This window comes from Anguilla rostrata, chromosome 9 (genome assembly GCF_018555375.3).
Source record: "Anguilla rostrata isolate EN2019 chromosome 9, ASM1855537v3, whole genome shotgun sequence".
In the NCBI taxonomy this organism is placed as follows: domain Eukaryota; kingdom Metazoa; phylum Chordata; class Actinopteri; order Anguilliformes; family Anguillidae; genus Anguilla; species Anguilla rostrata.
This window is the reverse complement of record NC_057941.1, coordinates 54,022,587-54,048,736: the sequence shown is the minus strand read 5'-3', so window position 1 is coordinate 54,048,736 and position 26,150 is coordinate 54,022,587. Positions and strand designations below refer to the sequence as shown.

General features: G+C 50.8%; 2 protein-coding genes across 2 annotated transcripts; both read left to right on the top strand.

The window, feature by feature from the left end:
* Positions 1-13: 13 nt before the first annotated feature.
* LOC135264333 (GRB10-interacting GYF protein 1-like) lies at positions 14-15,441 on the top strand. The gene is made up of 25 exons (XM_064353198.1): positions 14-325; positions 597-660; positions 999-1,128; positions 1,324-1,413; positions 1,613-1,727; positions 1,940-2,024; positions 2,114-2,307; positions 2,558-2,781; positions 3,076-3,178; positions 3,281-3,433; positions 3,553-3,719; positions 3,848-4,151; positions 4,438-4,649; positions 5,096-5,190; positions 5,888-5,988; positions 6,130-6,197; positions 6,589-6,699; positions 6,901-7,050; positions 7,576-7,733; positions 8,380-8,540; positions 9,077-9,240; positions 9,515-9,559; positions 9,708-9,852; positions 10,580-12,694; positions 13,037-15,441. Exons 2-24 carry the CDS (start codon positions 626-628, stop codon positions 10,645-10,647), a joined length of 3,078 nt encoding a protein of 1,025 aa, XP_064209268.1. The 5' UTR covers positions 14-325; positions 597-625; the 3' UTR covers positions 10,648-12,694; positions 13,037-15,441.
* LOC135264332 (ephrin-B3-like) lies at positions 12,665-25,946 on the top strand. The gene is made up of 4 exons (XM_064353197.1): positions 12,665-12,694; positions 23,052-23,412; positions 24,067-24,159; positions 24,424-25,946. The coding sequence occupies exons 1-4, from the start codon at positions 12,665-12,667 to the stop codon at positions 24,894-24,896; spliced, it is 957 nt and encodes a 318-aa protein (XP_064209267.1). The 3' UTR covers positions 24,897-25,946.
* Positions 25,947-26,150: the final 204 nt, after the last annotated feature.

The window sequence follows — 26,150 nt, the reverse complement described above, 5'->3', positions numbered from 1 at the left end:
TGGTTGTGTTGGCAGTGGGCAGTGACCCCTAGAGCCCCGCCCTCATCCCAAAAATACAGGAAGCTGTAACTCACTTCTGGGGAGCCCCTCCCCCTCCCTCAGATAAAACTACACCACTCAGCCTTTTAACCCACGCCTAACCTGGTCCGGCACGGTCCAGCACGTTTCAACAGGGTCCTCTCCCGGTCCAGCACAGCCCTAACGCAGTCCAGTTCGGCCCAGCACGGTCCGGCCCAGTCCAGCACAGTCCGGCCCAGTCCAGCTCGGTCCGGCCCAGTCCAGCACAGTCCGGCCCATTCCAGCACGGTCCTTTCCTCTGGACGCAGTAAGGATTCTCCAGCTCTCTTCATCCTCAACCCAGATCCTACCCACACAGGGGGCGGGGTTAATGGAGGGTTAATGGGGGGTTAACGAGTTTGACCCCGCCCATATTAGAACATCACATGTGGACCATTACTATTCAGTTTAGAGCTGATTCGAATGTATTGTGTGTATATGTGTGTGTGCGTGTGTGTGTAAATTTAGAGCAGAATTGAATTTATTGTGTGTGTTGCATGTCGTGTGTGTGTGAGATTTACCAAGTTTGTTGTTGACAGGAACGTCGCTGCTCTTTGGTTTGGGGAATATGACTGCTGAGACCCTTACCTTCGGCCCTGAATGGTAAAACATCCCCTCTCCTGTCCCTCCCTCTCTCCCTGTGTGTGTGAGTGTATCTGCCTGTGTGTGTTTGTGAGTGTTACGGCCGTAGTGTTGTGTTTCTTTCCTTTTTGGATGAGGGCAGTGTAACAGTGAGTGAGTGAGTGAGTGAGCGGGTGAGTGAGCGAGTGCATGTTTGTGTCTGTGAGTGTGAATACGCATTCCTGTGTGGAGCGCTTTACGCATTTCATATTGGTTTGAGCATGCCCACACACACACACGCATGCAGACACACTCCTGGTGCTAGTGATGTTTGTGTGCTGTGTCAGTGACACTAACCCCCCCCCTCCCCACACCCCCAGGCTCCGTGCTCTGTCCGGTGGGGGGAGTGTGACCTCCCCGCCCCCCTCCCCTGCCATGCCGAAGTACAAGCTGGCCGAGTACCGCTACGGCCGCGAGGAGATGCTGGCGCTTTACGTCAAAGACAACAAGGTGAGCGTCTGCCTGCACTGGCCACGTACAGCCAGAGGGGGCGCTTTGCATTCCAACTGCTTTTCGTCACAACCCAGCTACACAGCTCTCAAGTGATCTAACTGTGTGGCGTGTGTTGTGTGTGTGCGCGTGTTGTGTGTGTGCGCGTGTGTGTCTGTCTGTCTGTCTGTCTGTGTGTGTGTGTGTGTGCTGCAGATCCCAGAGGAGATACAGGAGTTCACAGCTGTGATGCAGGAGGAGCCTCTGCTGCCTCTTGCTCTGATTCCCCTGACTGAGGAGCAGCAGGTGAGTCACACACCCCCTACAGGACAGACCAGCACATTACATACCCCCTACAGGACAGACCAGCACATTACACACCCTCTACAGGACAGACCAGCACATTACACACCCTCTACAGGACAGACCAGTACATTACTCTCCCTCAGCAGTTATGTTGCAGTTGTGTGCCTGCAGCTTTGACTCCACCTCCTCTCTTCTCCAGAGGAACTTCTCCATGTCTGTGAACAGCGTGGCTGTGCTGAGGCTCATGGGAAAAGGGGGCGCAGCCCTCTCCACGGGCGTGGCCCGTGGCCGCGGCAGCACGCGAGGAGGCAGAGGTGAGCAGGTGGGGAGGGGTTGTTGAGAGAGTGGGTAATGTCACTTCCTGTGATGTCTGCTTTCTGTAACCCGAAGACCCCTGGGAAATGGAGTTCAGATGCTGCGCGTGGCTCTTCCAGTACCTTACAGGGAACTACTGATCATTTAATTCTGTGCAATGAAGTACTGTTTACACAACTGTGTGTGTGTGTGTCTGTCTGTCTGTGTGCAGGACGTGGTCGGGGCGACAACGGGTTTTACCAAAGAAGTGAGGAGGGGGATGGGGTGTTCATCCGTAGTCAGAGCTGGGATGGCAGGTAAGTCTACCTGCGGGTACCATAGCAACTCGCATTGTTTAGCCAAACAACAAATCAACTCTCTCTCTCTCTCTCTCTCTCTCTCTCAGGGGAGAGAGGCGGTTTGATAAGCCAGCCCGGCGGGATGGGGTGCGGGCGGGGCTTGAGGAGGCGGGGCCTGTGGGGAGGAAGGACTACCCACGCTCAGACAGCGATAACTGGCGCACCCTGAGAGAGGAGCAGGAGGAGGAGGAGGGGGCGGAGCCTGGAGGAGGCTGGAGACTGACTGGCTGCCGACGCGATGGTATGAGCACACACTCAGGCACTCACACACACACACACACACGCGCACACGCGCACACGCGCACACAAGCACACACACATTCTCAGTGTTCTGAGCATTAGATACCCGAGTGTCTGTGTGTGTTTCTCAGTGTTCTGATTGGCTGGTGTGTGTTTCTCAGTGTTCTGATTGGCTGGTGTGTGTTTCTCAGTGTTCTGATTGGCTGGTGTGTGTTTCTCAGTGTTCTGATTGGCTGGTGTGTGTTTCTCAGATGGAGGGCCACGGTCGGCTGGCTGGCGGGAGCATGGCGGTTTGGGGGACGGGCGGCGCAGGAAGACTGAGTTTGATTTTCGGGAGCACGGCGAGGGGGGGCGCAGACGGGCGGACTCAGAGGGGCTGGAGGACGAGCGGGACGACCTGCCCGAGTGGTGCACCGACGAGGAGGATGGAGAGATGGGCACCTTCGACTCCTCCGGGGCCTTCCTGCCTGTGAGGGTGAGAGTGTGTGTGTGTGTGAGAGAGGGTGAGTGTGTGTGTGTGAGAGAGAGGGTGAGTGTGTGTGTGTGTGTGTGTGTGAGAGAGAGTGCATGTGTGTGTGTGTGTGTGTGTGTGAGAGAGAGTGAGAGTATGTGTGTGTGTGTGAGAGAGTGAGTTAGCGTGTGAGTGTGTGTGAGAGAGAGTGTGTGTGTGAGAGAGAGTGAGTGTATCCGTGGGAGGATTATAAGGCCGCTGTGGTGTGTGTATGTGTAGATGGTTTATGAGGATGCATTTCTGTTTGTGTTTCTGTAGAAGGAATCTAAGGATGCTGTTCTGGAGGACCTGGAGTTTCAGGGGCTGGAGGAGGAGCAGGAGGAGCTGGAGGGAGGAAGGAAGGAGAGAAATGAGGAGAGAGGTGAGGGGCGGGTTGGATTGTGGGTAAAGGGTAAATTATGCTTAGGTCACTGCTGTGAACACTTTTAATCCAACAATTCTTTCTTTCTCTCTCTCTCTGTAGGTGTGATGGAGGACTCGGTGGGGTCTGAGGAGGAGCCACAGTCTGTGCCCACCTCCTCCTCTGCAGCTGACTCTCATCCCCCCCGAAACAAACTGGAGAGGCCCCCAAGCCCCGCCCCACGTCCTGCTAATGGCAGCCAGCTGCCCAGTGAAGGTGGGTGTCGGGTAGTGAGGGGGGCCCAAGCGCAATCCCCAGCTTTTCCTGCTGAGATGGTTTACAGGCGTGATGGAGCTCGTGTTCACGCGTGTTCGTGTGTGTGTGCTGTCCTACAGGGAACCTGCTAGCAAGAGCGACTGCCCCCCTGAGCCCAGCCACGCCCACCACCCTGGCCACACCCACCACCCTGCCCTCCCCGCCTCCCTCTTCCTCTGCTGCTACACGAGTCCCTCCACCAGGGGGCGACACCGAGGATGAGGAGGGAATGAAACACCTGCAGCAGGTGCTGTGTGTTGTGCATTTGTGTGTTGTGTGTGTGTGTGTGTGTGTGCGTGCATGTGTGTTGTGTGAGAGTGGGAACTGGAGTGTGTATCACAGGAAGTGTGTAACTGTAAGTTTGATCCTCGCCAGGAGGCGGAGCGGATGGTGGCCTCTCTGCAGGACTCCTCTCTGGAGGAGGAGAGCTTCACTCAGGCACTGCAGGAGAGCCTCAGCACCCGGACCCCGTCCCTGACCCAGGCCAGGACCCCGTCCCTGACCCAGACCCTAACCCAGACCAGGACCTCGTCCCTGACCCTGACCCAGACCCAGGCCAGGACCCCATCTCTGACCCAGACCCAGACCCAGGCCAGGACTCCAACCGCTGCAGCCCTGCCTCTGTCGCATGAAGCCGCCATGAAGTGGTTCTACAAGGACCCACAGGGGGAGATACAGGGTGTGTTCTTCTGCACATGCACACACACTGTACACTGACAAACTATTCACTTACACACTATACACATACACACTGTACACTCACACACTATTCACTTACACACTGTACACTCACACACTATTCACTTACACACTGTACACTCACACACTATACACTCACACTGTACACTCACACACTATACACACACACTGTACACTCACACACTATGAGGCCAAGATGTATGGTAAGATGTGCTGCTTGCTGATTGGTGGAGCGGGATGCTGATGTAATTAACCCCGCCCCTCAGGGCCCTTCAGCACTCTGGAGATGGCGGAGTGGTTCCAGGCGGGGTACTTCAGCATGACCCTGCTGGTGAAGAGGGGGTGCGACGAGGGCTTCCAGCCCCTGGGCGACGTCATCAAGATGTGGGGGCGCGTGCCTTTCACCCCGGGACCCTCCCCGCCCCCCCTGCTGCCCCGCAGGCCCTCCCCGCCCCCCCTGCTGCCCCGCGGGCCTACGGTCAGTCAGAGCGGGGCGGGGGTCACGGGGGGGTCCATGGCTTACGTGTAGCATGTGTTCAGTGGGCTTTGTGCTGCTTGTTAGCAGTGTGCATGCTGAGATTTCAGATGTAAAGAGCCTTATGGTGTATGTGCAGGGACATGGTAACTGACCATGTGTCTGTGTGTGTGTCTGTCTGTGTGTGTGTGTGTGTGTGTGTGTCTGTGTGTGTTTGTGTGTGTCTGTGTGTGTGTGTGTCTGTGTGTCTGTGTGTGTGTCCGTCCGTGTCTGTCTGTGTTTGTGTCTGTCTGTCTGTCTGTCTGTGTGTGTGTGTGTGTGCGTGTGTGTGTGTGCCTGTGTGCCTGTGTGCTGTGTGTGTGTGTGTCTGTGTGTGTGTGTGTGTGTGTGTGTGTGTGTGTGTGTGTGTGTGTGTGTGCTTGTGCTTGTGCTTGTGGGCGCACCTGCAGGGGAACATGGAGTCTGATAGGCTGAAGAAGCAGCAGGAGTTGGCGACTCTTTACCAACAGCTCCAGCAAGAGCAGCTGTTTCAGCTCATCAACAGGTACAGCCCTCCTCTTACAGGTACAGCACACCTGTTACAGCAGGTACAGCCCTCCTCTTACAGGTACAGCACACCTGTTACAGGTACAGCACACTTACAGCAGGTACAGCCCTCCTCTTACAGGTACAGCACACCTGTTACAGGTACAGCCCTCCTCTTACAGGTACAGCACACCTGTTACAGGTACAGCCCTCCTCTTACAGGTACAGCACACCTGTTACAGGTACAGCACACTTACAGCAGGTACAGCACACCTGTTACAGGTACAGCACACTTACAGCAGGTACAGCACACCTGTTACAGGTACAGCCCTCCTCTTACAGGTACAGCCCTCCTCTTACAGGTACAGCACACTTACAGCAGGTACAGCACACCTGTTACAGGTACAGCACACTTACAGCAGGTACAGCACACCTGTTACAGCAGGTACAGCACACCTGTTACAGCAGGTACAGCACACCTGTTACAGGTACAGCACACTTACAGCAGGTACAGCACATCTGTTACAGGTACAGCCCTCCTGTTACAGGTACAGCACACCTGTTACAGGTAAACGGACTGCTGTGATATAGACAGAAGCGCAGCAGGCACGTTGCTCTGCAGGACTGTAGATGTCAGATGAACCTCAGGCTGTAGCAGCTGTTGAGTGTGAAGTGTAGGGGCTGATCAGGCTGATCTGGCTGATCCTGTGCTGCAGGTGTGGAGATCAGGGCGTGATGGGCTCCATGAGCAGGTCGATGTCGGTGCCGGATACAGGACCCATGTGGGACATGCATACCTCAGCATCACAGCCAACAGGTGAGGAGAGCACCTTTGTGCCCCGCCCACACACACAGACTCACTCACGCACGCACAGACACGCACGCACACTCGGACACACACAGATTGTAACCAGGCCAAGGCGCGTGTTCATCCCTCTCTCTTTCTCTTTCTTTTTAGGCGGTGATGCCAGTTTATGGGATTTAATGAATTCCACTCAGGGGCCAACTCTGGAACAGCTGCAGAAGGTGAGGTGGCGCCCCCTGTCTGTGTGGGGGACCAATGCTCATAAGCAGTCGGGCTCTTTCAGTGCGCTGTGGGGTGTGTGCATGTCGCTTAATCTGAGTGTATGTGTGTGTATGTGCGTGTATGTGTGTGTGTGTGTATGTGCGTGTGTGTGCGTGCATGTGTGCGTGTATGTGTGTGCGCGTGCGTGTGTGTGTGCGCGTGCGTGCGTGTGTGTGTGCGCGTGCGTGTGTGTGCGCGTGCGTGCGGATGTGTGTGTCGTGCGTGTGTGCTGGTGTGTGTGTGTGTGCGTGGTGTGTGTGTGTGCGTGTGTGCGTGTGCGTGTGTGCGTGTGTGTGTGTGCGTGTGTGTGTGTGTGTGTGTGTGTGCGTGCGTGTGTGTGTGTGTGTGCAGCTGCAGGAGAGGCGTGATGCAGAACTCAGGGCGAAGCGGGAGGAGGAGAAGAGGAGGCAGCAGGAGGAGCAGAAACGACGTGAGGAAGAGGAGCTTTTCCGTCGCAAACAGGTGAGGAAGAGGAGCTACAGTATATGCAGCTGCATGCAGGGTGTGACTGTTATTGTGTAATGTGAGGTAGTGTGCTCAATAGGTGCATAACAGTGTGTCACGCAGTGTGGAAGGAGTGTGTGAGAGTGCGTAAAGCAGTGTGTAATGCAGGGCGTAACAGGTGCGTTACAGGTGCGTTACAGGTGTGTTGTGTGCCCCCAGCAGGAGTTGATTATGAAGCTGCTCCAGCAGAATCAGCAGCAGATGGCCACGCCCAGTCCAGGGTGGAGCTCTGCCCAGCTGCCCAAAGCCCTCAGCCTGGAGGCTGACAGACACCTGCACCAGCAACACAGAGCCCAGCACAGGGACAGGGTGAGTAGCACAGAGCCCAGCACAGGAACAGGGTGAGTAGCACAGAGCCCAGCACAGGGACAGGGTGAGTAGCACAGAGCCCAGCACAGGGACAGGGTGAGTAGCACAGAGCCCAGCACAGGGACAGGGTGAGTAGCACAGAGCCCAGCACAGGGACAGGGTGAGTAGCACAGAGCCCAGCACAGGGACAGGGTGAGTAGCACAGAGCCCAGCACAGGGACAGGGTGAGTAGCACAGAGCCCAGCACAGGGACAGGGTGAGTAGCTCAGAGCTCAGACAGGGACAGGTGAGTAGCACAGAGCCTCAGCACAGGGACAGGGTGAGTAGCACAGAGCCCAGCACAGGGACAGGGTGAGTAGCTCAGAGCCAGCACAGGGACAGGGTGAGTAGCACAGAGCCCAGCACAGGGACGGGTGAGTGCCAGAGAGACGGGTTGTGGGGTAGGAATCGAGAGTTCAGAGGTAAAGGCTTGTCCACGTGTAATAATGTGTGTGTGTGTGTGTGTGTGTGTGTTCTCTCATGCAGCATGGCAGTCAGTCCTGGGGCAGGGATGAGTGTGCGGGCTGTGGGAGGGGTTATGGAGGGAAACGGCGGGCTGGATGGCCTGTGGACGAAGCAGTGAAGAACCAGACCAGCCTTCGAACCCTCGGCCTGAAGACCAGCCGCAGCAGCCCCTCTCTCAGGTACACACACACTCTCTCTCTCTCACACACACACACACACACACCCACAACTCCATATACACACACACTCTCTCTCACACACACACACACACACACACACACACACCTAACACACACACTCTCTCTCACACACACACACACACACACACACACACACACACCACTCCGTACACACACACTCTCTCTCTCACACACACACACACACACACACACACTCCGTACACACACACTCTCTCTCTCACACACACACACACACACACTCACTCCGTACACACACACTCACACACTCTCTCTCACACACACACACACACACACACACTCCGTATACACACACACTCACTCTGTACTCACACACTCTCTCTCTCACACACACACACACACACACACACTCACTCCGTACACACACACTCACACACTCTCTCTCTCACACACACACACACACACTCTCACACACACACACACTCACTCTCGTACTCACACACTCTCTCTCTCACACACACACACACACACACACACTCACTCCGTACACACACACTCACACACTCTCTCTCTCACACACACACACACACTCACTCTGTAATACACACACACACTCACACACTCTCTCTCTCTCCCACACTCACACACTCACCCTGCTCCTGTGCAGTGAGCAGTACATGCCGAGTCGGAGGAGGCACACTGAGGAAGAGGAGAAGCTGATGAAGCTGCTGCAGGGTCTGAAGTCGCAGGATGGCTTCACCACCTGGTGTGAGCAGATGCTGCACGCGCTCAACTCCTCCGCCAACAACAACTGCTCTTCCTCCGACGGTAACTCTGTCTGCCTCTATCTCCCTGTCTGTCCCTCTCTCTCTACCTCTCTACCTGTCTATCCCTGTCCACCTCTCTCCACCTCTCCACCTGTCTCTCCACCTCTCCGTCCCCCTGTCGACCTCTGTATCTCTCTCCACCTCTCTATCCCTCTCCACCTCTCTCCCCCTCTCCACCTCTCCACCTGTCTCTCCACCTCTGTCCCCCTCTCTACCTCTGTATCTCGCTCCACCTCTCTATCCCTCTCCACCTCTCTATCTCTGTCCACCTCTACACCTGTCTCTCCACCTCTGTCCCCCTCTCTACCTCTGTATCTCTCTCCACCTCTCTATCCCTCTCCACCCCTCTCTTCACTCCTCTCTCCACCTCTCTCTATCCATCTTTCCACCCCTCTTTCCTCCTCTCTCTGGCCCTTGCTCCTTCTCTCTCTACCCCTCTCTCTGTCTCTCTCTACCCCTCTTCCTCTCTGACCCTCTCTGTCTCTTCCTCTGTCTGTCCCTCACGTTGATTCTGGTGCATGTGTTTCTATGGTGCAGTGTCCTCCATCGTGGCGTACCTGAAGGAGGTGGAGTCTCCGTACGAGGTGCATGACTTCATCCGCTCGTACCTGGGGGACACCGTGGAGGCCAAAGAGTTCGCCAAGCACTTCCTGGAGCGGCGGGCCAAACAACGCTCCAACCAGCAGAGACAGCTGCAGCAGGTGTGTGAGTGTGAGTGTGCGTGTGCACGTGAGCGTGCGCGTGCGTGTGTATAGTACGTGTGTGTGAGTGTGTGTGCGTGTGCACGTGAGCGTGCACGTGCGTGTGTATAGTACGTGTGTGTGAGAGTGTGTGCGTGTGCACGTGAGCGTGCACGTGCGTGTGTATAGTACGTGTGTGTGAGAGTGTGCGCGTGCGTATAGCACGTGTGCGTGCGTGCGCGCGCGTGTGTGTGTATAGTACTTGAGTTACTAACTGTAACTCTTTTCTTTCCAGCTCTCAAAGGAAGTAGCTGGCCTGACCGCGTCCTTCCCTCTGCAGGTGAGCGTGCAGGGAAATAACTGCTGAATATTTGTAAGAATGAACACAACACAGGGATGATGACACCCTCTCTTTCCTTCTTTTCTCTCTCTTTCACCCCTCTCTCTCTCTCTCTCCCTCTCTCTCCCTCTCTCCCTCTCTCTCCCAGGACTCAGTGCGAGGGTCGAGCTCTGGCACTCTGCAGTCTGTCTTCCAGGCAGCCCATGCAGGGAAGGGCGGGGCATACGATCCCCAGGGTGGGAAGATGATAAAGAAACAGCCAATGATGTTGCACTCTGATTCCAGCATCTTAGGTAGGCCCCGCCCACACATTTCCTCCTCCTATGTTACTCTCTGACTAAAGCTTCCAGTGTGCTGTAACACTGCTGTAAGGCTGTGCAGTAACGCTGTGCTGTGCTATAACACTGAGCTTTAAGGCTGTGCTGTAAAGATGTGCTGTAACACTGTGCTGTGCAGTAACGCTGTGCTGTAAGGCTGTGCAGTAATGCTGTGCTGTGCAGTAAAGCTGTGCTGTAACACTGTGCTTTAAGGCTGTGCAGTAAAGCTGTGCTGTAACACTGCAGTAACGCTGTGCTGTAACACTGTGCTTTAAGGCTGTGCAGTAAAGCTGTGCTGTAACACTGCAGTAACGCTGTGCTGTAACACTGTACTGTAAGGCTGTGCAGTAATGCTGTGCTGTAACACTGTAAGGCTGTGCAGTAATGCTGTGCTGTAACACTAAGGCTGTGCAGTAACGCTGTGCTGTAACACTACTGTAAGGCTGTGCTGTGCAGTAAAGGTGTGCTGTAACACTGTAAGGCTGTGCAGTAACGCTGTGCTGTGCTGTAACACTGTGCTTTAAGGCTGTGCAGTAAAGCTGTGCTGTAACACTGAAGGCTGTGCAGTAAAGCTGTGCTGTAACACTGTCTTGTAAGGCTGTACAGTAATGCTGTGCTGTAACACTAGGCTTGTAAAGCTGTGTGACACGTAAGCTGCAGTAATGCTGTGCTGTAACACTGTGCTGTGCGGTCCGCTCTGCAGGATACTCGTTCCATGGTGCGGGGGACCGGCTCAGTCTGAGTGAAATGGATCCGGTGGAGGATTACTGATCCACGGCAATAGATACCGAGGCCTTCCAATGACCACTGTGCACTGCTGGAGGAGGGGCTGGGCCTGGCCCAGGGGAGGGGGCGGGGCCTGATCCAGGAGGGGGGCGGAGTCTCATCTTAAAGCTGTGTCTCCCCTGCGGGACAGGCTCCAGTGAGGTAACCCCCTTTTCTCTCCCAGGGTCTGGGGGGCGGGCGGGTGGACGGACTCTGGCACTTATTACAAAAAGCACCTTAAACTTGAAGCACTTTATTACTGGAGGATTCTGTGATTCTGCACACGTGTGCACGCACACACACTCATACACACACACACAGACGACACACACACACACTACACTCACACACAACAACAAGAACTGGAAAGTTACTTTGAACTGATGAGGGGTGGGGAGGTGAAGATTTTTTTTTTTGTTTTTTGTTTTAGCAAATCCTTTCTTGAAAATCAAACACTGTTGTTTATTTTCTAAACATTTATATAAAAAAGTTATAAAAAAAAAAAAGAAATTTAAAAACTTGAAGATTTGCACTTGTGTTTAAAAAAAAGACTAAAATTGGGTGTAGAAATGAATATTTTTGTGAATTGCGTGCATGAGTGAGTGCGTGCATACATGAGTGAGTGTGTATATCTGTGTGTTTTGGAAATATTATCCTGCACAATGTTTTCATTGCTTACCAACATGTATGAAACAAGCTTATCATTCATTGTCATTTTGTTATTGGATGAAACTTGTGTTTTGAGAGGAATGTGCCTGTGTGCGTGTGCAAGCAGCAGTGCTTGTATGTTTTCACTGTTTTGCTGTTGATACATTTATATTTTGTGTATACATCACACGAAGTGAAAAGTATTTTGGACTCGCATTTTGAGTGTTCTTGAGCTGCTATTTTTTTGTCTTTTTATTTGCATCCTTCAGAAGCGAGTTTTTATTTTTATATTGAATGTATTCCAAGAAAATTGAGGCAAGGCAGAATTCTTCAGTAGGCAAAACGGCAAAAACCATTTTTTTAAAAGAAGAATTTAAAAAGCGCAAAAGGATACAAAGTATGCTGGAAGAAGAAACCAATTTCAGTTTTTTAAAAAAGTATGAAAAAGCAGAAAAAGGAAACGGACCTACTGCTGTCTCACTGCCTCGTCACTATTTCCCAGAATCCCATGTTTACACTGAGGGGGCAGAGCTGAATCCAAAAATATGATTGACACTTATTTTACTTTGATGCTGTTGATGGGTGTGGCTAAGGGACCCATGGGACAGAACTGCTTTTTGTTTTTTTTAATGTTTGACTGTCCAGTTTGAGGTTTTTTTTTTGTATCTTTCTGGTTTTTCCTTCGACTCTGAAGGTGACCTCCCTTCACAGGAGCGCAGGACCGGACCTTTGTCTGTGCTTTGGGTACTTCTCCAGCTTGTGGAAGCGATCTGCGCTTTAAATGCAGTTTTGTTTTTTTCTTTCCTGGGTTGAATGAGCCGCAGCGGGACGCTGTAGCCGAGCAGAAAAAGGGCGCGGGGCTTCATGCTCGTTTTTTATTTGGCTGTTTGCGAGGGGGGCTTTTAGGATTACCCTCTCCCAGAATGCACTTTGGCACCTCTGAAGCGGTAGCCAAGGACGTTCTCTGGTTGATGTGGGTGGGGGGGTCGGGGGGAGGGGGGGTAGGGTGGGGGGGTCGGGGTCGGGGTTTTTATTCAGCTGTTGTGAAAACTAATGGTGCCTGATGTACAATTTAGGGAACTTCATATTTTAATGAGTGTTCCTCACAAGTAACTCTTTACTGGAGCAGTTAAAGAAGGAAAATGCCCCCCACCCCTCCTAAACTTCCTCTGCAAAAAAAATCGGTGGATTTAAACTTTTCAGCTGCACTCAGTTGCCTGATCTGAGGAAAATAAATATTTTTGGGACACTGGACTACAGAGGAGGCTGAACAATTCCCAGGAACTACCAGAGCCTGGCTCTGACATCACTTCCTGTGGAGAGGTTGGGGAGGAATACTGCGGTTGGAGGTTTGGGACCGGGACAGAAAGGGATCATGGGCCAGATCCAGGAGGACCTGCGACAGGTAAGATCTGGCTCTGGACAGTGGGATCAGAGTATCAGTCTGGGTGATGTGGGGGCCTGTGTCTATAAATCTGCATAACGTACAGAGATAGACCACAAAAAAATGCTGCTGCTGTGCAACTTCCTGTCTGTTGCTGTACCACTTCCTGTGTGCTGCTATGTGACTTCCTGTCTACTGCTTGTGACTTCCTACTGCTGCGTTCTGCCCTTAGTTAGTCATGGTGCTGCTGTTCATTATTTACACAGTCCTTACATTCTGGAGTAGCAGAGTGCCATACTTTTCTTACCTAACTCCCCTTTCCCTCTCTCTCTCTCTCTCTCTCCCTCCCTCCCTCTGCCACAGTGCCAGAGGCATGCATTACGAACTAGGAGACGGATGTGCTGGACGTTAGATTGACAGGCCTACCAGGGATGAGGCGGGGCTCTGAACATGGCCTCCCTGCTGGGGGCGGGGCTCTGAACGTGGCCTCCCTGCTGGGGGCGGGGCTCTGAACGTGGCCTCCCTGCTGGGGGCGGGGCTCTGAACGTGGCCTCCCTGCTGGGGGCGGGGCTCTGAACGTGGCCTCCCTGCTGGGGGCGGGGCTCTGAACGTGGCCTCCCTGCTGGGGGCGGGGCTCTGAACGTGGCCTCCCTGCTGGGGGCGGGGCTCTGAACTTGCCTGAAGGACTGGAGGGCGGGGACTGGATCGTGGCCCCACCCACATCATTCTTCCAGCAGTCCTATACCTGCCCTGGGACTCTGGGGCTAATTTCTATCCTTCATTTGACCTGCCTTAACTGTACAGAGTATACGCTACGGAGTATACGCTACAGAGTAACTTTACAGAGTATACCCTACAGAGTAACTTTACAGAGTAACTTTACAGAGTATACCCTACAGAGTAACCATAGAGAGTATACGTTAACCGTACAGTGTATACGCTAATCATACAGAGTATACGCTAACCGTACAGTGTATACGCTAATCATACAAAGCTTACTCTAACCGTACAGAGTACACGCTAACTGTACAGTGTATTTGCTAACCGTACAAAGCTTACTCTAACCGTACAGAGTATACGCTAACAGTACAACGTATGCGCTAACCGTGTACTTTAACCATACAGAGTATACGCTAACCGTACATATCGCCCAGTGAGGACACAAAACATAGTACACTTGCATGCCCACACACACACACTCACTCACACGCACACACTCGTATGCAAACGCAGGTGTGCACTGTCCTGACTCTGCAGTCCTGTAAATACCTGTACTGACACAGCTTATGATGCTCAAACAGCTTTGCTTTGTGTGCTGTGATGTTACAGATTTCCAGAGTCAAAGGCCTAAAATGTAGCTCCTCTGAGGAAGGGGCACAGGCCTGGGAGGGGTGGGGCACAGGCCTGGGGGCAGGGCTGAGCTGACCGATAGGGGTGGACAGAGAGAATTGGCTGAGGGACTCTTGACTATCCGCAGAGCTGCTGTAATTTTCAGTGAGAAATTTTCGGTTAATTGAATTTGCACAATAATGCATTTCCTGTAGTACTGAGCTTATAGTTTTGAACTGAACAACCTGCATGCTTTTGCCATCAGACATGTGCGCACACGCATGCACATACACACCCTCACAAACATGCACACTCCTGCATGCACGTGCACACCCTCTCAAATATGCACACACCTGCATGCACATGCACACCCTCTCAAATATGCACACACCTGCATACACGTGCACACCACAAACATGCACACACCTGCATGCATGTCCACACCCTCACAAACATGCACACACCTGCATTCACATGCACACCCTCACAAATATGCACACACCTGCATGCACGTGCACACCCTCACAAACATGCACACACCTGCATGCACGTGCACACCCTCACAAACATGCACACACCTGCATGCACATGCACACCCTCACAAACATGCACACACCTGCATGCACGTGCACACCCTCACAAACATGCACACACCTGCATTCACATGCACACCCTCACAAATATGCACACACCTGCATGCACGTGCACACCCTCACAAACATGCACACACCTGCATGCACGTGCACACCCTCACAAACATGCACACACCTGCATGCACATGCACACCCTCACAAACATGCACACACCTGCATGCATGTACACTTTTAGACTCCTTGAGAAGCAGATCGGTCGTGCAGTTCTCTTGCAGCCCTGTTTTATTTGTTAGTTACTTCACAATGACTGTAGAATCTGCCTTTTGCAGCTGAAACTGGTCACCCCTACCCCTGGTGTATTGAAAACAGAACACCTTTCTGAATGTTTTTGATACCACAGTAAAAGCAAATGCATCCAACAGAAAGGACAACATAAATAAAATGTAAGTAGTCTTTTTTTCTTTTAAGAACAAAAAAAATGTAAATAATAAACCGACTGAAATAATGACAGTCTTTATTCTCTGATTGATCTTGACGTCTGGACAAGGGGGGTCTTACCACTTACCATAGTGCATGTTTTGGATAGGTACTCCCCGCGAGAGAACATCTGTGTCACCATGGTTACAGTCGTATCCCGTTTGGTCAGGACGTTCTGTTTTTTGCCTTTTTAAGTAAAATTGCTTTGCATTGACACCCGCCTTTGTCATCGCACATGCCTATGTGTAGTTTTCGCGCTCTTATTGTTTTGTCAGTTTGCCAGTGGATTAGGGGCTGTGGAAGTATGTGATGTTCATCGTGTAGTCGCGCAAAACATTTTTCACAAAATAAAAATTTTCCCCCTGTGGACTTGTGCCGTTGGCCTGATCGTTTGCAATCCGGTAGTCGTTTCTGCAAACCTTAAACGGGTGGTCTGTTCTGTTCTTATTATGAAAGGTTAAAATTAGCGGTGTTATCACACCAACCTGATTCAATAAAACCGGTCTCTTGGTGATTCTCGACAGTAGCTGGTTACCATGGAGATGCTAGTAACGCCTGAAATAACAGGTGAGAGCCTTGTGCCACGGAAGCCATTTTGTAGCACAACAGGTCTGCTCTTGTTGCTGTTCATTTAAAAGTATACTCATTTCATTCCAATTCAATTCATTCCGAATGTGAATAAAATGTATAAATCGCCCATTAACTTGAAATTCTGTAGTGTGGCGTATGAATTACCCTAAGCATCATCTATTAGTAGGCCTTCATGTGGCGAAACGCAAACTGAATAGCACAGAATATCTTCATATGTGCATTAAAAAGTAGCCCACAAGTTTGACTATACAAATATAAAATTAAGATTTAAAGTATCCGTTTTGTTAAAGGCTTTAATTTCACTTCTCAGCGCGTCGGTTCAAAATGGGGGCTGCCTTCTATCTAGTCTCCACACAGTGGCAGTGCTGCTGCAGTTTTGTTTGAGGCCTCCTATGTTGGGACTTCGGTTGAGTTTGAACAGCCTAGGCAACAAACCTGGGCGCCGCGTAAAACAACGCTGTGTGGTCCCCTCAACCCGGGCGTCACGTGCAACGTCAAAGACACTACTTCAGCACCGACTGTTTAAACAGTTTTTGCTGGTGTCACAGTTATGTATAACATCCGTCCGCGATGTTTGTAAGACCAAATATGATGATGGAAATGACTCCGGCTGACACAGTTTGCTGGTTGTTAAATAGGTCGCAAGAACGACAGTAGAATTGTAATTACAAACTTCCTCAGTTTGGCCGGTTGGCCGTAACTGAAAAAGAAGTGCGTTTATTGGGATGGCAGGTATGCCATCCCGCCAACTTACGCCTTGGCGGGGGCATATTTAAATTACGTTAAGTGGACAAAACAACTTGGCCACAGTGAAGACCGTGCGCTAACGGTCCACTGGAGGCGCTATGATCATAAAATAAATGAAATTACCTAGTTCTGGCGCTCATCGCTGAGAGTGGTGTGGGGCGAAGCGGGCTGCTGAAGGAGAAACACTTTGCTCAGATTCTCCCTGAGCTCGTAGTTCTGAGGTTGTGAACTCCCCACACGTTCTGTCTCTGTGTTAGGGATGGGTCGGAGAGACAGGGTTGGCCTGGTGGAGAGGTCGAAGGAGACCGGTCTGATCTCACCTTTTTTTTATTAGGTCCCCCCCCCCCCTCCACCAAACAAAAAACACACCCCTCTCATTCTCGAGCGGAGCGCGTGCCAATGCGTTGGGAGCGATGGGTGAGTGAGAGTGAATTGGAACAGGAGACGGAAAGGTGAAGAAGCAGTGAATCGAATCCGAATGTCTGTTGGCGAAGCCGGCTGTTAACGTCTCAGCCTGTTTATATCTGCGTGCTATAGGGCGAACCTTGGTAGCTGTTTCATCTGCACGACGGTCTTAAATTCGCCTTCCGTCGTTTTCGTTTCGTAGAACTTTAGTCATATGGTTCTGTCTCTTTCTGATGGTAGCCTACCTCACACTTTCTTTTACAAGCTCCCATTTTCCACGGAAAAGAATGAGTGGGTCGTCTCCTATGAGAACATCTACCGTCGAATTCCGGAGGGAATTGCCGAGCGTCCCCGTGCGCTAGTGGGGACTGGGGAATGCATAGCTCCGTGATTTTAGTGATGAAAACGCGAAGGGGACAGGAACCACTCAGAGCTTAAATAGTTGTCATAGTTCCCAATGTTCTGCGGCTCTTTCCCTGGGATAATCCGATGAGAGAGAGTAGAGGGCAAGAGACCCTCATGACTCTCGAGGGTTGTAGTAACAAGGGTCACTTTAAAGACGGATTTGAAACGGCCCAGGTCGAAATGTGGAAAATGAGCTTACTTTAAAAGAGAGAAATTTGACCGTTAGGAGAAATGCACGGCGTCTCGTGAAGGATAAACTCACAAAACTTAATATTAATTTATTTTTATTTTAAATCTTGGAACTGGATTAACCTATTTGTGTTTTCGCTGACATAATTACGACGGTCTTCAAAAAAAAGGACAACTTTATTTTGCTAATGACAATACTTCGGGGGTAGACGCGTTAAAAAAACTTAGAGCTAATATTTTTATTTTAAGTTCTCGTTCACGTGTGTGCGTGTGTGTGTGTGTATTTCGGGGGGCGCATATGCCGATGCGGTTGGCGGAGCCACGCCATCTCCGTACGCACTGACGGATTAATTCAACTTTTCATACGGCTGTTGGTGAGAGGCTTTGTCCAAAACACTGCTGCCGACTACCCGTTGCTTTGATGGGAGGAAAAAGACTGGGTTCGGGGGTGACAATGGCGTGTCGGAAAGGTGCAGGCAGATTGAGAATTCTGCTCGTGTTCCTTGTGGATTTACTTGGAATCTCCGCGACCAACATGGAGCCCATATACTGGAACTCTTTGAACAAAAGGTACGTTATTGCGCTGCTATGTTGTGTGTGTCTTTGATATACGCATGTATACAATAGTAACATATCTAGGTTATTGTTTTGTTCAATACACGTTGACACTGGTTTCAATCAAATGTCTTAAACCTGAACATGCATTGGTTCATGATAGCAACTGACTGGTCCTGTCGTATGTCGGGATTGATCTTTTGCATTTCTGTTAGAGTTCGTGTCTCCCCCCCCCCCCCCCCCTTCCCCTTCTCTGAGGAATTATACCTGCTGAGGTTGGCGGTTGGACGTCTTTGGGAAGCCGGTTAGTGGTTGAAGCAGGTTAGCTGCGCTAAACTGATAACATAAGTTTTACTGATACGATTTAATTGTTTTGGGGATCTTTCTCGTGGTATTCGGTGAAGTAGGCTAATACCGCAATAATAATAATAATAATAATAATAATAATAACATTATTATTATTATTATTAGGCCTATTATTATTATTAGGCCTATTATTATTATTGATAGCAATAATCACCAACCGATATTATTATTATTAGTAGTAGCAGTAGTAGTTTTTGTTGTAATGTAACCAGTAATATTTCTAGCCTAATAACTGTTTATGACTGGAGGAAAAGGTCTCCGGTCCTATATGGGTAAAACTCAGTCGGGTCAGGTTTAGTCGGGTAACCTGCGTCGTTATGCCCAGCGCTCCCAACTACGTGTGTGAGAGTTTGCGCTCAGCTTTCCAGAAACTGAATTGTGTCAACTTCGGTTCACTTGTTCTTGTTTTGTGTCAAAGTTAGATAACCTGCAAGCAGTTTGGCATGAAGGCTACTGTTGTAGTGGAATTTCGTCTCGTTGGGGTTAAAAGACTTATCTCGTGGAGTCAGAGCAGGTTTTATTGGCCCTAAACAAGAACGTTGTTGTGGGCCCAAAGTGCTCCAGTATAAACGACTGAAGATCATTTTTAAATAAATCTTACATCGCGGGTTCCAGGGATATTAGTGGTCCTAATGACCGAATCGTGTTTATGTCTGTGGCCGGCTCTGCGTGGAGTAGCCTTAAGCAGTTGTGCGGTTTTACGTGCGGCATATGTTTCTTTACCTGAAACCAACATTGTCTTTCTGCCGTTGGGAATGGGAGCGAATGTAAGGTTTCATTCATTGTGAAATTTCCCGGAATGTAATCTCATCGATTGTTCGTGTTCAGTAAAATAGCGGTGCAAGATTATCCACGAATGACAATACAGGTTATCGTAATCGTGTTTAAAACACTGATGCTACCAGTCTGTCTCCTGTCAGTTTTTACCGTTACTTTAATATGAGGCGCGAGGAAGCTGTAATTGGCAGTAACTAGAGGGGCGTGGGTGGTCCGCGGTTAAATATGTTTGCTGTACATTTCCGACCTACAGTGCATGGACGAAAAACAACTGCATTTTTGTTCTACTTAGGTCGGCCATTGTAGTTTTTAGCAGACTAAGTCAGTATGATGTAAAGTTGTGGTTGATTGTCTCTCACGCATGGTGAGACAAACGTGCAGGTTTATCTCGTGTGGAACAGACGTCGCAGTTTGAGCTTCACGTACATTCTTAGAAGCTCCAACGTAGGTGCTTCAAAGAATGTACGTTTCCATTATTATCACCTTTTCCGGAATATGTCTTTACTCTGAAAGAGATGTGTGCTGTGTGTGTGTGTGTGTGTGTGTGTGTTGGTTCTCTCTCTCCGTCTCTCTCTCTCCCTCCCTCTCTCTCCTCCTGCACTAGTGCTGGTCTGCAGCTTAGCAGTACTCAGTGCTCGGGTTCGAGTTTGAAGCTCTAGGGGGGCGTTCTTTGGCAGGACGTTGGGAAAACATCAGGAAATGACTGTGAGTGATTGTAAATGAGTTTAAATGATTTGAGTGTAGCGCTGGGGGGTAAGTTGTACAACAGTAGTCCATCTCAATCGCACATTAAAAATTAATCTTCCTCCGCTCGTAAATCATTAATGAGTCACTGCCTAATTGTCTCTGGAAAAAAGCCTAATTAACCAGACTAAGTGTTTCTAATTTTAAAAGAGAAAATTAATTAGGAAGACAGAAATAAATAAACAAGTGGAATCTGAGATTGCAGATCTCACCTTTGACTTCTGGTACATTGCAACATGGTTACTGTGGTTACACAGTTCCCTCCGAAGATGGAGGATGATTTGACTGGATGGGCCAGGAAGTGGATGGGCAATTGTGAACGCAGGTTGCTGGCTGATTGTTGCACATTAGGAGACTCAATGAACATGTTTAATACTGAATAATGTTAATATGTTCATAATGTTTATATTTACATTTTGGATTTCAGCAGTACTCCTTTAAACTGCTGAACGCCAGAGTCATCTCCCTCTCTTCAGCGCAACGTAATAAAAAATAAATAAATGCAGTTGTTTTTCTGGTCAGACAGATTCCAAGTCAGGGTTAATATCCTTTAGGCATTTTAACCTATTCTTCTACCTCCCTCCCCCTCCTCTCCCCTCTCTCTCTCCTTTCTATCCTTCCTTCATTTTACAGCCAAAGCCACTCTTCCCCCAATCCAAACACAGTTTTTCTTTTCCAAGTCCCTTCATACTTTTACACTTTCACTTTCTGCAGTTCAGATCGCTCTTCTCCTCTCCTCTTAGTCGTTGAAGCCAAACAGGGGTGTTCCTTAAATCATGTGTAATGCCAGATATAGCTTAGCGTTCCAGCTTTCATGTTTCGTTCCAGTCTGGATTAACTGTACTGCTGACTAAGATCTTCTCCATTACTATACATCTCTCCACTGTGAGTATTCTCTCTCCCTCTCTCTTCCCCCCCTCTCTCTCCCTCTCTCTCCGCCCACCCCCTCTCTCTCTCTGTCCACCCTCTCTCTTTATCTCTCTCTCGTGTGCTGTGTGTGGTTTTTCCTGGCTGCAGACTGAAAGTATGGTTGTGATTATACACAGTGTAATTGCACTAATTTCACTTCGATGCTTTTTGTGTTGAGCACAGCACTGCTCCCTCAGATTCCCTCATCGTGATACCCTCACCAGTCCTTGTCCTGTCTCACAATGATGACCTCACCTCTCCCTCTCCTGTCTCACAGTGATGACCTCATCGCTCCCTCTCTTCCATGTAAAACTTCTTTTTAAACCCTCTTCTCACTCTTACTTTCTCTCTGTCTCTCCTGTCTTTCCTCTGCTTTTCTCTTCTGCCGAGAGGGAGGCTGTGCTGTCAGTCGGGTCCTTTGCCTTCACACACTCAGTATGTATGCATTTCACTGCCCCCCCCGTCTCTCTCTCTGTCTTTGTCATATTGTGTAGCTGCCACTCAATCTCCTCATTAGCGTGAACATTTTATTCAACAACTCAAAAAGGGAAATTGTTCATTCCCGAGAGAGAAAGAGTGACAGAGCTTGAGAAAGGGATGGAAAGAAGAGAGATGAAGAGGGGAGAAAGAGGGGTAGTTATTTTCTCCCTCTCTTTGCTGCTAAGTTACCCTGAAGACAAAACAAAAGGAGTTTATATTTTTAGCCCTTTTCATGCCATGTTTCCCGTTTATTTGAGGTTAATGGGAAGTGTGAGGGGGGGGGGGGGTGCTGTCCCACAGGGCCCCCACCTGTGGAATGCACGTTTCTCACGATAATGCATCTGCAACGTTTACACAATTTTGTTTTTTCTCCAGCATATTCAGCGCTAGGTCGGTGCTGGATCGGCGATGGGTTGGCGCTGGGTTGGTGCTGGATCGGCGATGGGTTGGCGCTGGGTTGGTGCTGGGTTGGCGCTGGGTTGGCGCTGGGTGGGTGCTGGGTGGGTGCTGGGTGGACACTGGGTTGGTGCTGGGTCGGCATTGGGTTGGTGCTGGGTGGATGCTGGGTTGGCGCTGGTTAGACGCTGGGTCGGCGCTGCGTTGGCGCTGGGTTGGTGCTGGGTCAGCGCTGGTTTGGTGCTGAGTGGACGTTGGGTTGGCGCTGAGTGGACATTGGGTCAGCGCTGGGTTGGCGCTGAGTAGACGCTGGGTCGGTGCTGGGTTGGTGCTGGGTCGGCGATGGGTTGGCGCTGAGTGGACACTGGGTTGGCGCTGGGTGGACGCTGGGTTGGTGCTGGGTGGGCACTGGGTTGGTGCTGGTTTGGCGCTGGGTTGGCACTGGGTCGGCACTGGGTCGGCACTGGGTTGGTTCTGGGTCAGTGCTGGGTGGGTGCTGGGTTGGCGCTGGGTCGACTCTTGCGTGCTTCAGCAGCTCGACCTGCTCTGTAGAGGTCATAGGAACAGAGGCTGTAATACCATCAGCTGAATGTGTGACGTACACATGTGCTCCGCTGAGCTGGGGCACTGAAAGGAACGAAGATCCACTCACAAAGCAGGCTGTCCAGCAGAATCAACCAATCACACGCCGGGCAGCACCCCCTAGTGCAGTCAGAGTCTGCAAGTAGCATGATCTGGACTACAACACCCAGCAGCCCTCTGTTTCGCCTGCTGATGTCATTGTCACATGTGCAGCAGTGCTGACACTCGTTGATCGATGACCTCGTTTGAGGAGATGGGAAGAGGCTGGTTGAGCCCTGCCCACCAGGACTGCTGTTTGGCTGGAGATGGGTGGGTGCCCACAGAAATGCACACAATTTACACAGACGCACTACATAGACCAGCACACTACATACACCAGCATGCTACATACACCAGCACACTACATACACCAGCATGCTACATACACAAACACACTACATACACCAGCACACTACATAAGCGAGCACACACTCCAAAAAAACACTATACACAGACACACTCTCTCTACAAAAACACACTATATATGCACACTCTTTCTTTGCAAAAACACACTATACACACATGCACAGGCACATACACACACACACACACACACACACTTCTCATGTTTTATCAGTAGTCACATGGGTACCCTAGTTCTGCAGTGACCCCTCTCTGACCCCATCCATACAGACCCAGTGAACCAGGACAGGGCTGTGTTCCATACGGAGTGCAGCTCCAGCACACACACACACACATTTGTACACATGCATGCCCATATGGATACGTGTGTGTGTGTGTTGGTGCAGTTTGAGTGCAGGAGCAGTGGACTGGTGATCACCTGACTTGGGCAGAGTTTAACCGTGTGTTGGTTTCTATGGAAACGGGTGACTGTGAGTCGTCCTCTCTCCCTGTGCAGGTTTGGGGATACCCGGGGGTACGTGCTCTACCCGCAGATCGGCGACCGGCTGGACCTGATCTGCCCGGCGTCCGTCCCAGGGGACCCCCATGCCCCCCCGGAGTACGAGTTCTACAAGCTGTACCTGGTGCGCACGCGTGAGCAAGCCGACAGGTGTGAGGTCACAGACGAGCCCAACCTGCTGCTCACCTGCGACAAGCCCCACAGCAACACGCGCTTCACCATCAAGTTCCAGGAGTTCTCCCCGAACCTGTGGGGGCACGAGTTCCACACCCACAGAGACTACTACATCATCGGTGAGTGTGTGTGTCTGTGTGTCGTGAGTGTGAGTGTGAGTGTGTGTGTGTCTGTGTGTGTGTGTTTGAGTGTGAGTGTGAGAGTGTGAGTGTGTGTCTGTGTGTCTGTGAGTGTGAGTGTGCGAGAGCTAGTGTGTGAGTGTGGTGTGTTTGAGTGTGAGTGTGAGTGTGAGTGTGGTGTGGTGTTAGTGTGTCTGGTGTCGTGTGTGTGTGTGTGTGTGTGAGTGTGAGTGTGAGTGTGTGTGTGTCTGTGTGTCTGTGAGTGTGCGAGAGCTAGTGTGTGAGTGTGTGTGTGTCTGTGAGTGTGAGAGTGTGAGTGTGTGTCTGTGTGTCTGTGAGTCTGTGTGTCTGTGTGGTGTGTCTGTGTGTCTGTGAGTGTGAGTGTGTGTCGTGTGTCTGTGAGTGTTGTGTGTGGTGTGAGTGTGAGGTGTGAGTGTGAGGGTGAGTTGTGATGCTGGAGTGAGTGTGGAGTGTGTGTATTATGTGTGATGTGTGTGTGTGTGAGTGTGTGATGGTTATGTGTGTCTGTTGTGTGAGTGTGGCAGTGCTGTTATGTGTGTGTGTTGTGTGTGTATGTGGTTGTGTGTGATTGATTCATTGATTGAATGATTGATCGGTTGATTTATTGATTGATTGATGCTCCTTGTCCCTCAGCCACCTCAGACGGGACGCGGCAGGGTCTGGACAGCCGGAGGGGGGGGGCATGCGTCACCCGCGGGATGAAGGTGGTGCTTAAAGTGGGACAGAGTGAGTGCCTGCGTCTACAGCATCGCCATCACCACCTCCACCTGTGTGCTGCAGAGAGCAGAGTTATTTAATGGAGGTTCCCCTCCATCGTGGAATGAGAGAGAGAGAGAAAAGAGGGGGAGGGAGAGACAGAGAGGCAAGAGAGAGAGAGGAGAGAGAGAGGGGGATCTTTCAGACAGGGGGAGGCTCAGGGGGAGAGGAATCTGGGCTGGGGGGGGGTTTGGGGCAACACAGGAATCACACGGCTCTTCTCTCATTCTGCAGGTCCAGTGGGAAACGCCACACACCCAGGCTCAGTGGGCGGGGCTGAGGGCGGGGCCAGGCCGTTCTTCTCCAACATGGTGCTGATTGGGGGCGGAGTCGGGGGCGTGGCTTTTCTCCTGCTGGTGGGGGCCGTGGTGTGCGGGCTGTGCTACTGCTGCCGTCGCCCCAAACCCACCGCGTCTCGCCACCCCCCAATCACCCTGTCCTCCCTCAGGGGGGGGGCTGCGGGTGGGGGGGCCGCCATGGGGGGTGTGGGGGGCACCGCTGGAGGGGGGGCTGCGAGTGGGGGGGCTGTCGGCGGAGCCAGCAACAACTCCGGCTCTGAGCCCAGTGACATCATCTTCCCGCTGCGGACTTCTGACTCCGCCTACTGCCCGCACTACGAGAAGGTGAGCGGGGACTACGGGCACCCCGTCTACATCGTGCAGGAGATGCCCCCCCAAAACCCCGCCAACGTGTACTACAAAGTGTGAGAGAGGCCCTGCACCCACACAGCGTTTGTACAGTTACTGTGTAGCTACGTACAAGTGTGCGTGCGTGTGCAAAGTGCATTCCTACACGTGTGTGTGTATGTGTGCGTGCGTGTGCAAAGTGCATCCCTACACGTGTGTGTGTGTGTGTGCGTGCGTGTGCAAAGTGCATCCCTACACACATGTGTGTGTATGTGTGCGTGTGCACAATGTGCATACGTGTGTGTGTGCGTATGTGCGTGTGTGCACTTTAAAACCAAGCAGACATTAAAGTCAGTGAGCTCAGATTGTTTGTCAATCTCGATAAACACTTACAGATCATATAAATACTTGTGCCATGAATCCACTTTTTTTCTTTTTTGTATTTTGCGGTTGTGCTATATTAATCTGTGTTCGTCAGGATGTGTTTTTATTTAGTTTGTTGTTTTTAGAATTCTGCTGTTTGGTTTGTTTGCCCTTTTCTTTGTGATTTAATTTGAACTCTGGGCTTTCTGTTCGCTGCTCAGCTTGTTTAGTCTGGGGTTCGTACTCTGCTCTGTGAGACGATGTGGAAGATTTGACTCCATGGTGGAGTTGTGGATGAAGAATATATTAAACTTACAGTATTGCTAACATGGGGGATGTAAACAGAGAGGTGGGGGGGGGGGTTACCCTGGAGAACTTCTGTTTATGCTTATGATCACATCCAGAGAAACAGGAATATGTTAGATGATGAAATCAAGGCCAGGCTAAAAATGAAACACACACACACACACACACACATTCACACACAGTTACACAACCACACACACACACACATTCACTTGCAATTCACAAAACCATGCCAACACACAAATTCACTATTTGAGAAGTTGTCACCCTTGTGTTTTTACCCATGATGCAGTGCTCTTCCTTAGTCTCAGAGGGACTTGGTTCAGAAGGCAAGAGCAGAAACTCTGTGCTGCTTTCACACGCAGAATGCACCAACAGCAGGGCATGCTGGGAACAGCTGGGCCAGGGGTGATTATCAGTAATCCCGTCTTATTCTGTCAAAATAAAAGCGACACAAATTTACCTGCATATCTGCCCATTAATGTACAGTACAGACACTTTTCTGCGACGCTGTTTTTGTTTGTGCAGTAGAGAGAGGATTAAGCACAGCCATGATCTGTGCTGAGGGGTGTGTGGAGCCAGAAGTGTGGTCTGAACCAGGAAACCCCAAAATCATCCCAAAGTGGCGAGGGGTTGTGAGATAGCAGTCAGACGGATTTACCTGTG